Below are 12,837 nucleotides of genomic sequence, written 5' to 3' on the forward strand. Positions count from 1 at the left end.
TATATATATATATACATATTATATATATATATAATATATATATATATAATATAGATATATAAAAGGAGGCCTACAGCTGATCCAGAACATGCGCCAGGTAGGAGTCTAATCCCATTTCTCACACGCGCGCCTCTCTCACTGGCTGCTTGTTAAACCCAGGCCTGGCATTTGAACGTAATCAGGTCTGAATACAACCTGTTTAACGTTGATTTACACATGAAGTGCACCAAACTGAGCGTGAAAATTACAGTGCCCCCTCCAATGGAACGGTATAAAGATTCTTAGAAGCCCTTAATTAAAATGTATCGTTAAATGCAGCAGCTTTATCTCACACTGATCTTTGGAGACTTTTCTACTTACTCCTCATTGTTTGTGGTGGCAGGGTACACCTGGAACGTTGTCTCACAGTCTCAGCTGTTTAAAGCCCATTTAGGCAAATATATTTTCACTATCCACCATTTTGTAAATAATAAGCTTCCTATTTACGTCACTAAAACCTTCTTGATATATCGATCAAGAGTTTTCCCATGTTTTTTTAGAGCAATAATACAACTGCAATAAAAGATGAACTGATTTTAAGGCTTTTTAATGATTTTTTACTGGAGGCTCCCATAAACGTGCAGGACACTGTTTAAAGGCCCTTCTCACTTGTATCTTTAAAAACTCTAAAATATATTATTTACCCAACAGAGCAGCTTTATCTTACTGTGTCAGTTTATTTAAGATCGTTAATCTGCTTCATTGATGAATAAAAGAATCAATGTCCTTGGAAGAAGTTTAAAGGTCCACCACAGCAGTGTTTTTTTTATTGATTAAAGCTTATAATTCTTGGAAAACTCTGCTCTCACAAACATGAACATATTAGTAATAGAGTGCTTTCTATATCAACTCCAAATATGAAGACAAATTGAGCAAAATTGTTCTAACTCTACAAAAGGTGCGAAAAAGGAATGTTAGCCTGTTTTAACAAATAGCTTTTGTGTTTTCACAAACATTTACCGTATAAAACTTAATGCTTCACGTTATACATTTCCTCTGAATTGCTGTGATAATATAATGTTATAGAACCACCATGCTTCCCACACACACAGAGGTGACCAACGTCTGGCTCCTGTAAACAGGCACAAAACTTTTACAATTAAACTATTAAAGCCGATTAATAATCCCTGTATGCGATGAATAAACCCAACACTATGGGAGTCATCCCCGTAGCATAACGCCTAAGCCGCCGTGCATCATAGTGTGCTGTGGCTTGAGTTCAACGTTTGGGATTCATCTGACAAAAATGTAGGCCCAAGGACAGTCTTGATTTTATCAGTCTAAAAATGCTCTGGCATTTCTATTTAGACCAGCCAATGTACTCTTTTGCACATGGAACATCTTTATGTTTTTTACCCCACCAATAGGACATTGCAGGGACTTTTGGCCAGTAGCTTGGCTTAACATGGCCATCTTCTAACTGATACAGTACTGACACGTCTAGCAGGCCTTTCTTGATCACGCGAGAACATTTGTTGAGTCTTCGCCATTTCTATTTTCTGTATTCTTGTACATCTTGTACATTTTCTTTTTTTTACAGCATCTACAACCTCACTGATTGAACTCTACGCCTTTGGTATTTTGAACACAGTCCTTTACATTAATGACTCAGTTACACAGAGTCAGGAACGTGGATGTCTTGACTCCAGGATCTCCTGGTTTTTCATTACTACACCTACTAGTAAATAATTTGCCATGCAGAAATATAATCCCCCCCCCCCCCAAAAAAAACAAAAGAAAACAAAAAACAAAACGGTTAGTGATGGCTGACTATGACTGAAAGAGGCAACCACAGGTTTGGCTGTAATAAAAACCACCTATTTATTCATTGCTTAAGCAAAATATGAATGCGTCTAACACAGTGATGTCCAAATGTATTGCTCAACGGGACAAAATAGGCAAGATAAAAGTGCTCGGGGGGCCATACATTTTTATCAATTAAAAATGCAAAATAGTACAGTATTGAATTGCTTTATCAGAAAAAATAAATAATTATTGTATGTCTGAAAAAAGGGTTATAGATGTTTGCTTTAATAAAAGAAAGGGTTAGTTTCCTAAATTTCGGGTCAGGGGGGGCCACTCAAAATTATTCCAAGGGCCACACTTTGGATACCGGTGGTCTAGCAAAAGCATTAAAAAATGTCTAGCAAATGGTCTAGCAACCCCCCCCCCCCCCCCACCGCCACAAAAGTGTGTTGTTTTTTCTCTATAAGGTCATAAAACAATCCTTTGCTTTAATGTACTAAGGATTAGTGCAGGATAACCTTCAAATCCCCCTCGTTTCTCTGGTTTTACCCGTCTTTCTCTCATATTTCCCCATCTGTGAATAAATCCATACATTTAAATCGTATTTTCTGATTATTCTATTGCTCCCTCTGCTACAGCGCAGCCTCTTCTCCGCTGCAATTGATCAATTGATCTTTGTTTTCTCCCCCTCTTTTCACAGAGTCTATCTCACTGTATATAGAAATGTATGAAGAGGGTGGAGGGGCTGTTCTGTAGGGAGATTGATGAAGTAATGAAGTGATAAAAGATTTTGCGACAGAAAGACAGGAATAAGTCACTGGCAGAGACATTCTGTACCGTGCGTCTGTATCTGTGTGATCGCGGGACTGTACGAGTGATCTCAGCTACTTACATAATTGATGACTTTGAGCTGGAGAGAAGCGGCATCAAGGTCATAGAGCTCACCTAAAAGAGGAAAAGGAAACAAAAAGAAAGTGACGAGAGTGGAAAAACGAGAAAAACACAGGGGAGCAAGGGCAGAGCGACGTCCGGGAAGAGTGGGAATTCAGATCATGTGTGCGAACGGACAGATGGAAATCCAGAGAGAGGTGCACTCAGACAGCGAGGTCGTGGAAGGGTGAAAGGAGCCGGTTAACAGGGGGACTAATAACAAAGACAAGACAAGGGATGGAGAGCTGCCTGGACTGCAGAGCAAGAAGGTGGCAGCGAGCCAGACACAGAAGTGAAACAGAGGCACTGGGAAGAAAAAAAAAGGCAACTCACATTTATTGACAATTACCAGAGAGTAAACAATGTTTATGTCTGTGTGCAGGAGCAGCAGGAGGTAGTCCACCTCCATTATGCATGAAATTTTAAACACTGTTTTCAGGCTCTGCATCGAGACTCCCAGAGCCTCCATGCCACAGGGTCTAACTCCCTATGTTTCTATAATATGTGGAGTATTCGTAGCAGAAACAGTGAAAGTCAAAGTTTTTGTTCTTGTACTTGAATTTGTTTTTGCTTATTTTACTAGTAAAGTGAGAGCTTTGATGCAAACTGCCTTAACATTTTTTGGTCCTCACTTTATTTCTGGGATAGGAGTTAGGTTAGCACTAAGGGTTAGGTATATACCGGTAAAGGTCAGGGTTAGGCCACAGAAAGGATTGAAAATGAAGTCTATGGGGCAAGGCATGGTCCTCACTTTGCCCTTTAAACAAGGATGAGCGTGTTTGTCGGTGCCGTGAGCGTACCACAGAGCTGCAGAATGTTGCGGTCCAGCTCGCAGTAGTCCTGTTCTGAGACGTCGAGGTGCAGCAGAGCATTGTGGGACTGCAGAGGCGACGGGCTCAGAGGAGGCCTCTGATAGGACGCCTGCACTGCCTGGATGCGGACACATGCCACCGAGGCCTGCGGTGCCGTGTGGAAACAAACAGAAAGAAAGACAGACGGCAAAGTCAGCTAACGGAGATACTTCACTGAGCTACTGCTGCTGTTACCTGTGTACACAGTGTTAATAAAAACTCCTGGACCAGCAATTAACATTTTTTTTTTCCAATTCTGCAGGACGTGTCTTTAAAAGATTCCTTTCTACTGTCTATTGATTGCTAAGGAAGCAGTCAACTAGGCTCCCTTAGATAATTTTTCACTAGTTAGGATTATATGATCAAATAACTTTGATTGCAATGTAAAACAAAAATGATACCTAGTTAGTAATTGCAGATCTTTTTCTGGCTTATATTTCCAGTTTTTTTCAACAACAGACATCCATAACAAAAACAAAATGTAAAGAAAAAACTAGCGCTGGGATAACCTGGCTGTGCAGGTTTGCCTGCCTCTAAAGTAATAAGCCGCTAAACCACCAGTGTGCTGAAGTTCAAACCTGCCGTCACTTAGCCAGAACCTGGTGAGCTGTGAATAAAGCTCAGCTGTCCAGTTCTTGCAGAGGTCTCACTTCACAAGCTGGAAACTAGTCTGGGAGGCTGCCAGAGGAATGAAGGAGCTGCAGGACATTCAGGTTAATTCTGCTTGTGTTCTACATGTGACAAAAACCTCCTGTGTTTTCACATTTCCTGGACTAAGGTCCAAAGACAGAAGCCTTATCTTGCAATAAGTTGGAGCTAAGTTGTGATGAAAAATTTCTGGAGCGCACTTCTAAAAAGAATAAACCCACTGTAAAATACGATGGTGGCAGCATCATGATCCGGGGTTACATTTTCAGATCGAACTAAGCTTTTTTTTCACGGTGGATGAAACATGAGCAGCTCCACGTATCTGTAGAAACTCCTTGAGCTAGAAAGCTTAAGAGGCTTTATTTTTCACTGTGAGTCCAAGCATATATACAAATTAAAAACAGAATAGGTCTACCTGAAGAAAATTTATTTATTCGTTGCCACATTTTCTATGTGTTTTTTCAACAGTGCTTTTTTAAATAACATGGCAGCTGTAAATGAACCTGGAAAAGTTTCCTTTGCAAAAAAAAAACAAGTTTTAGCGTGGAGAGGGCCTCAAGGGGTAAAATGATGACCCGATTCCTAAAAAAGGAACATATAGGTAAAATTGTCATTTGTTTTGAGAGCTGGGTATCTTTATTCTTTACTTGTGCTGCACTGTTGTTCTGCAAAACCTGCTATTGTCGAACCTTAGTGAGAAAACGCCTCCAGCAACATACTGCAACTCATGCTGCCAAGTTATTTATTTTTTCATGTTCGATCGTGAAACACAGAGAAATGAGGGGGGGGGGCTTACATGTTTTCCCAGCACATTCAGATGCAGTTCGTCTTGATCTGATAGCGGGCCACATCCCACCTGCAACACACAGAGACAACCGGGGGGGGGAACTGAGCGGGCGGGACCACTTCATGGTGTAGGCTGCAGAGCATGATGCGTCTGCAAGATTCATTGTATTTGCGCGTGTTCACTTAAATCGAATCAGCTCCCAATAACCGGGCCAATGCAGCTGAATCCGCTGCATCTGATTCTTTTTTTTATTTTCCTCACCAGTAAGACGGCTAGAACCTTGCTGTGATCCTGATCCAAGATGGGAATTACGAGAGCTGTAAGAGAATCAGAAATAAAATAAACGGTATCAAACCTATTTGCATGACTGTCCAGACGTTAATCATATTTGTTCTTTCTCTGTGCTTCATAACAAATAAGAACAAAGGCAAAAAAACGGAAAAGGAAGAAAAAACATGAAAAATATACATGGTATGTCCTTGAGTAAGACTGTTTATTGCTTTTATTTGAGAAGGAATAATGAGACGCTGCTTGTTGCGCCAGACAATAAAGCGAGAAAGCACACAAACTCTCTCTCCTGCATAATTACTACACGCTCATTGGTATGTATTTATTCCCACAGCACAGAGCGGCTTTGCATATGCACTTTTAGTTCACACATTCCTCAGGTTGTTCTCTGAAATTGTCCATTTGAAGAGCACAGAAGAGTCTGTTCAAACTCATCTCACATTTTTCCCCTCATCACAACCTTTTATTGCCTTTTTTTAGGGCCCTTTGTATAATTTGTATGCTCATCCAGCTTCATACCTCTCTCAGTGCAATTATCATCTCTTGCTAACTACTTCTCTCCCTGTCCCCCCGCTGTTTTTTATATCTCACCACGTGTTCACAGAGAAGGACACGAAATTACATATTTCCCTTCCTGCCCTGGACTCTACATAAAACATTCAGCCGCACCTCTCCTGTGTCCCGGTAACGGTGCCGCTAGGAAGATCCTGTATTTCTCCGGCAGTTCTGATGGAGGGAGGCCAGTGCACTCGCATCGCTTCTGCTGCTCCACGGTACTCCTGCGAGAGACACAGGGACGAGTCTGAGTCAGGTTAGAGCAATACGATAAGGTGCATGAAATCAGTTTCAATTAAATGCGGTTCGTCAGACGCTGCAGAGACGATAAGGCAAGACGAGGTCTCTTCTGGAAGGTATTCATTGCAAATGGAAAAAAAACAATCACTGGCGTTAAAAAAAAAAAAAAAGCAGATGTGCTGCGTTGATACCCACTAACCCAAGCATCGGCGAATAGACCCATTATGAATTGTGAGAGGATACTTTCTTCATGTGGAGAGCAGGGCTGATGAGCAACCAGGTGTGATGCCCACAAAGGTGTGCAATTTATTTAGAACACGAGGAAAGGATTCTTAATTCTCAGACACGCAGACGCACGAGAAAACTCATTCGGACTCGCATGAATATGGGAACGAAAAGCATAAGAAATGTAAATAGCTTCACTCAAGCACACACACAGGTAAATTCAACATCTATGTGCCGCACATAATAAACAGCTAAGCCGTCTGGCAGAAGCTCGCTTGCACACACACACACACACACGCACACGCACACACACACACACACACACACACGCACACACGCACGCACACACACACACACGCACGCACGCACACAGGGGGCAGCAGTCACTCCATTACATGCTCACAGAGCCTGAATTCCCCCCCAAACCATTGCAGCACAATCTCTGCATGGCGCATTGATTTCAAAGTGTTTATTTCAGCTCACAGAGGACCGGTGCACTCCAATCAGAAAATATTTTATTGTAACAAATACATTTGACCTTTGTGTAATGCATTTGTTCAAAGCGCCTCTCCGGCGCAGGAGCCCTGGAGCGAATACAAATCGGGCCAACAGTAAAATGCAAAACAAAAACAAAAAAAACTACACATAGAAAACATCTAGCAGCGCTGAGAAAATACAGTAACTTAGTAGCCTATAGTGCCGCTTGTGCTTAGAAGTTGGTCTTGTAGTCTTTGAGGTGTACCTTTTTCTGTCTGAATACACAGAACGAATGAAACGCTGACATGGTCAACAGATTTACAAATAAGAAACAAAACCTATGCGAACGTGCATTAAAGAGCAACACTGGTTAGAGATGTTTTCAAGAAGCTTAGAATAGCGCCAACTGTGGGAGAAAAGAAGTGATTTTTTTGTAAAAGCTAGCAAAAAAAATTTATGTTCTGTCGCAACAGCACAAAAATTGTTTTTTTTTAGGTCACTTTGACCACGCAGATATGATTTCTGGGAGACGGATCTGCAGAACCGCTGGATAAACAACAGTCTGATCCTAGACCTATGATCTGTCAAAAATGTTACACACACACACACACACACACACACACACACACACACACACACACACACACACACACACACACACACACACACACACACACATACACACACACACACACAGATTGTTTAGAATCCTCCATATGTATCCCTGTTTGCATTTCATTCTTTGACAGGTCTCCATGTAAGGTGATGTTTGTGTAAGCGTAAGATTTTCTTCTGTACGCTGATGAAGATCTCTACCATGAGGCGGACAAAATCAGGGGTTCTGCCTGAGTCGTCTGTCATAGTGAATTTATAAGAAGAGATTATTGTGTGTCTCCTATGTCCTCTCCCTTGATACAACTTACCTCTTAAGATACATTTCCTTCAGGTCACTATGAAATCCTTGGTTAAAAATCTGCACTTTTTGTTTGGTCTTCTGCAAAAGCTACAGCTGCCAAATAAGACTGACATCAGAAAACTGCCTATATTAAGGTCCAAATCGGTGAATTAGGATATCATCGAAAAGTTATTATATTTTATTTTTGCATGCAGTTAAATCTGCAGTTGGTAACTTTTGTAAAAATGAATTTTTTTTACATATTTGTTGTCACTACATCCTGACAGTAAATAAATAAATAAAATCAAGCTCCTCCCAGTGGTCCTACTGCCACTTGCAGAAACACACCGCTCCCGGTCAGAAACAACCAATCAGAGCCAGGACAAGTGTCTTAGCAGTGCCAATCACGCTGTAGCGCCGCAAGGAGCGAGGGGAAGAGACCTGTAAGGTGTGCTTGTTCAATTTCTCAGGTTAAATCAACGGCGTTCTCTCAGAACTCCCTTCTGCAGCTTCAATGTAAACATCAGACAATTACAATATTGCAACAAATGCCTCAAGATTGGCACACCTGTCCTCGGGCAGTTCCTTCCTTTTTGTTTGCTTGTTTGTATATTAGTTTATTTGGCAGGGACAATGTACAAAATACATTATTCTTTCAGAGAAAAGATGCTTTGTAGCAGATTTATCTATTTACAATTTCCATCTGCAGTCCCTGGGCAGGTTTACAACATAAAAAAAAACATACATAATTTTTGTACAACATGATTAACATTTCTAAGTTAAAAGGAGATCATAAATTGTAAAATGTTTCACAACAGCTGCAGTTAAGTACATAAATATTATCATGATCATTTTACCTGGATTGATGTTTCCTAAGTGTTTCTGTGTTTTTTTTTTAGAAAACGTTCTCATGTCAGCAGACATGAGAACGTTTTCACTGTTTGATAGCTTTATATATATGAAAAATCTGTCTGTGCAAAGCGTAGGATCTTTTTGGAATGGCACCGTTTCTGTGAGCTGTGGAGCAGCACTTCAAAGTTGCTTGTTCAGAACAAAGTTTAACAAATGTTATTCAAATTTTGAATACTGTTTTCAAATTTGTATATTTAATTAATTGTCAAAATCAAGTTATCTATATTTGCTGAGATTATTAGAATGCTGATAATGAAGAGTTTTTTTTTTTTATCCAATACCTTCATCCATCCATCCATCCATTTTCTAAACCGCTTTATCCCTCATGGGGTCGCGGGGGGTGCTGGTGCCTATCTCCAACGTTCACTGGGCGAGAGGCAGGGTAGACCCTGGACAGGTCGCCAGTCTGTCGCAGGCCAATACCTTCAATCCCTGATAATAAAGAGATCTGAAAGGTTTTAGTGTGGTCTCTCTGGGTTGTGACCAACAGGACAAACAGTCAGTAATGTGTGCCATGATCATGGTGTTGAAATACGTGAAAGATGCTTCAGTGGTTAAGCTTTTACTAATATGCCTAAAGGAAGAGATATTATATTTCATAGAATTACTGAGTTTTTTATTTGAAGCTTAGGGTTTGGTCCAAATGGATACCAAGATATTTTACGTTTGTCGCAATGTTTATTTCTTGTCCCTTAACATAGATATTAGAAGTTTCTATAGAGGTTTTTGACTTTGCAAAATACATCCCTTCAGTTTTTTTTTTACGTTAAGCGCTAAGCAAGAAGATGTAAGCCAGTTACTTATTTTGTCCATTGCTTAAGATAATTTAGAAGCCACTTGCTCCATATCCTTCCCATATATGTAGATGACAGCATCATCTGCATACATAATGACCAGAAGGTCATTAATACTGAACAACAAGGGACCCAGGTTTGACCCCTGTGGTACCCCTGTAGTGCAGGGCTTCATGGAGGACACTGCATGATTTGCCCTCACACATTGTTTTTTATTTGATAGGTATAATTCTATCCATTGCTATGTATCCAATGACAAATTATACTGAGAAAGCCTGGACAGGAGGACACGGTGGTCTACTGTATCAAAGGCCTTTCGCATGTCCAGAAACACTGCACCCACTGTGTCCTCCTTGTCCAGGCTGGCTTTCACATTCTCAATCAGACAGCAGCAGCAGCAATTATAAAGACACTGAGGAACACACATCCATCTATATATTTATTAATAATTTGTTATTGCTGGTGTTAAAATATCCATTTGTCTCTTGATGAGTTCGCTATCAAGCCCCCAGTAATCTTTAGCCTTTGGGTTTAATAGTGATTGTATAATTTTATTGGTTTTAAAATAATGAATGTGATTAAAGCAAAAGGCCCCATTGTTAAGAGTAGAAGGCAGAGATGGAGTGCAAAGATGAGGAGATCCAGAATTATATTGGATTATTTCCTTCATTGAATCTATAAAATGATTATTGAATAAGAGTGCAATTGTTGACCCATCCTTGTAACATTGTTCCCCAACCTTTATCTCTATCTTTCTATCTTTTTGGCTTGTTTAATTCAAGTACGAAAAAATGTCTTAAATGTTAAATAACATTGACTATTATAAATAAAACGATCAGTTGTAAGTCCTGCTTTATGATCATTTTTAATGCTGCATCTCGTTTTCTTATCAATTTCCATAAATAATAATTAAGCCTGGGTCAAGGTATTTTTTCTTTAGGTTTTATCTTTTTAACTTTAAAATGTTTAGAAACAAGCTGCTGAAACATTTGTATTAGTTCTTTGAAGGCTAAGTTGCTGTCTTTACCATTTACCATTTCAAACCAATTTACCTGTCTTAATTCATTATCAAACAGCTCAATGTGTTTCAAAGAAATAGTCAGTAATGTTTTCATTAGTCAGCTTTATTTAAATATCTATAACGTGCTTTTGTTGACTTTCTGGCATTTAATGTTAGATTATGGAGCAGAACCTGTCAAACTTTATCACATTCATTTCATTTTGTAGGTGCACTGTAACTTCCAGCAGCTAAAAAAAAACAGCACACAGCAGATATTGTCAAAGTTATGAAAGAGGCTCTTTAAAGTTTCGCTGTGATTTGTGTTTGAATATAAAACTATTCAGCTATTATTTCAGACAAATTTCTTTATAAATGTGGTTGGCTCTGAAATGATTGCATGGTCTTTAGACGTTTACTGCAAACTCCCCTCCTCACTAACATGCTCCCTTACATCACTAATGGGGAAAATAAACAACCATCTGAAGAGTGAAGTAAAGAGGCAAGACACTAGAGTGCCCACAAATAAATTAATTAAAAAAGGTAGTAACAACCTGCATTTACAAGTGTGTAAACCCTAAAACTAATAGTTTACTAATTTAATTTAGACATTCAGGAATCTATTAGCATCCCACTTGTGGACCTGGTAATGATTTCCCACTCTAGGAAATGTTCATCCATTGTCTACCAAATATTACCTTCCCCAAATCTATTGGAGTGACTGATTCTCTTCCAGATTTGCTTCTGGACTCTGACTCGACCATTAAAAAACGTTCATTCTTCTTTTGTAGATCTGGATTTATTGCTTAGACCGCTGTAAAGCTGAAAAATAAAACTCCTCATCATCTTCAGCTTTCCGGTTGAAACTAGATGGTTTTTGACTAAAACTGGCTATTCATAAATCGTCATCCACCCTGACAAAAACCCTCAATTCCAGGAAGAAAAGCGAACCCATAGCATGATGCTGCTACCGCCATCTTTCACTGTGCATAAGGTTATCATTTGAAGATACAATGCAGATGACTCTCTCTGTGGCTCTACGCTTCCCCAGGAGTGACTGCTGCTTGTCGGGACTTTGATGCAATCAACTGGTTTCCTTATATAGGACATTTTTTGACCAATCTGTATAATTTGACCCAATCTGTATAATATGATTGAACTTGACTTTGTAAAGTGCCTTGAGATGACATGTTTCATGAATTGGCGCTATATAAATAAAATTGAATTGAATTGAATCTACTGTGCTGGAAGACCATGCTGGAACGGGCTGCTATCTTTTCACCTTCCTATTTATTTTTTATTATTCAGTTGCCATTTTTCCATCACAAATAGCTCATGTGGGGTGTGCAGACTTTTGGGAGCCCCATTAAGTGTGCATTTTCCATCCACGGCATTTTTTAAACTGCCTTATTTTGGCTGTGGTACTTTGGTTTACTTGTACATGACAAACGGTACAGAAGAAAAAAACAATCTCTGAACTGCTGAAAATGTATGTGCATTAGTTGTGTTAGGGTTTGTGTGTGTGTGTGTGTAGGTGTGTGTTTGCGTGTCAAGGTCTGGTTTATTAGAAAGTGCTTTTGAATCAAGCTCCCACCAGATGGCCTTCCACCGATTAGATGGGTTCCCTCAGAGTGTATGTGTGTAGGTAGGTAGATGGGGGCGTGTATGCCAAGGTCTTGATATCAGGCTTATATAAGCCGGTGAATAGGAGAGAGAAGAGTGAAAAGTTGTCCTGTAACCCTTCGAATATCTGCAATCCAGCTATCCGTGCAGCAGAGTGGCGGAAGTGTGAAACTGCCAACTTGAGGCCCGGGCTTCTTTCTTCACACGCTTGCATGGGATCCCGTGTCAATGTGGCAGCAAGGCGTTAGAAACTGGCTTCTTGTTTGACAAAGACAGATTCATCAATAATGTAGAGCATTTTTTTTTTTTTTTTTTTTTTGCCAGCCCCTGGGCAGCAGTCACAGCAGCATATGTGCAAAGCTTCAGAGAGAGCACTTAGCAGAGGAGAGGATCGCCGTGCCTCGCTAAGGGATCGAGGGGCAACGGCTATCTGGGCGATTAGGTCTGCGACGCTTCCACAGGGAGCGCGCGACTGAAGGTGAAAGAGACCGAGCCACATGCGGCTCAACGCTTTGAAAGAGGGAAAAACACGGCAAACTGCGAGTCGAGCAGTGGGGTGGGACGCTGTGATGGGCAAGCAGATCACAAAGGAGTATTGAGGGGGTGTCAGAGAGACAAAGAGATGTTCAACAAGATGAAAAAAAAAAAAAACGAGAGGAGATTAAGTGAGGAGAAACAGTAAGGGGTGGCAACAATGAGACATCAGGACATCAGAGGCAGAGAACGTCTTTGTGATGATCGGATCGTTCTCTGTGACACCTCAATCCCGTGCGCTGATGATCCGATTTCTGTCTGAGCGCGACGTGTTCATTCAAGTGGCACCTGCTTTT

At 40.4% G+C, this 12,837-nt stretch overlaps 1 protein-coding gene across 1 annotated transcript in view; it reads right to left on the bottom strand.

Moving 5' to 3' along the window:
* Positions 1 to 922: 922 nt before the first annotated feature.
* Positions 923 to 12,837, bottom strand: part of LOC118566760 (cGMP-dependent 3',5'-cyclic phosphodiesterase-like) — a 220,738-nt gene continuing 208,823 nt past the window's right edge. Inside the window, exons 5-10 of the mRNA XM_036150131.1 lie at positions 5,959 to 6,068; positions 5,263 to 5,318; positions 5,011 to 5,070; positions 3,516 to 3,672; positions 2,678 to 2,730; positions 923 to 928 (exon numbers count right to left, since the gene is read on the bottom strand). Of these exons, the coding sequence (XP_036006024.1) occupies positions 923 to 928; positions 2,678 to 2,730; positions 3,516 to 3,672; positions 5,011 to 5,070; positions 5,263 to 5,318; positions 5,959 to 6,068 (442 nt within the window). The remainder of the gene's footprint in view (positions 929 to 2,677; positions 2,731 to 3,515; positions 3,673 to 5,010; positions 5,071 to 5,262; positions 5,319 to 5,958; positions 6,069 to 12,837) is intronic.

Source organism: Fundulus heteroclitus, chromosome 18 (genome assembly GCF_011125445.2).
Source record: "Fundulus heteroclitus isolate FHET01 chromosome 18, MU-UCD_Fhet_4.1, whole genome shotgun sequence".
Classification (NCBI taxonomy): domain Eukaryota; kingdom Metazoa; phylum Chordata; class Actinopteri; order Cyprinodontiformes; family Fundulidae; genus Fundulus; species Fundulus heteroclitus.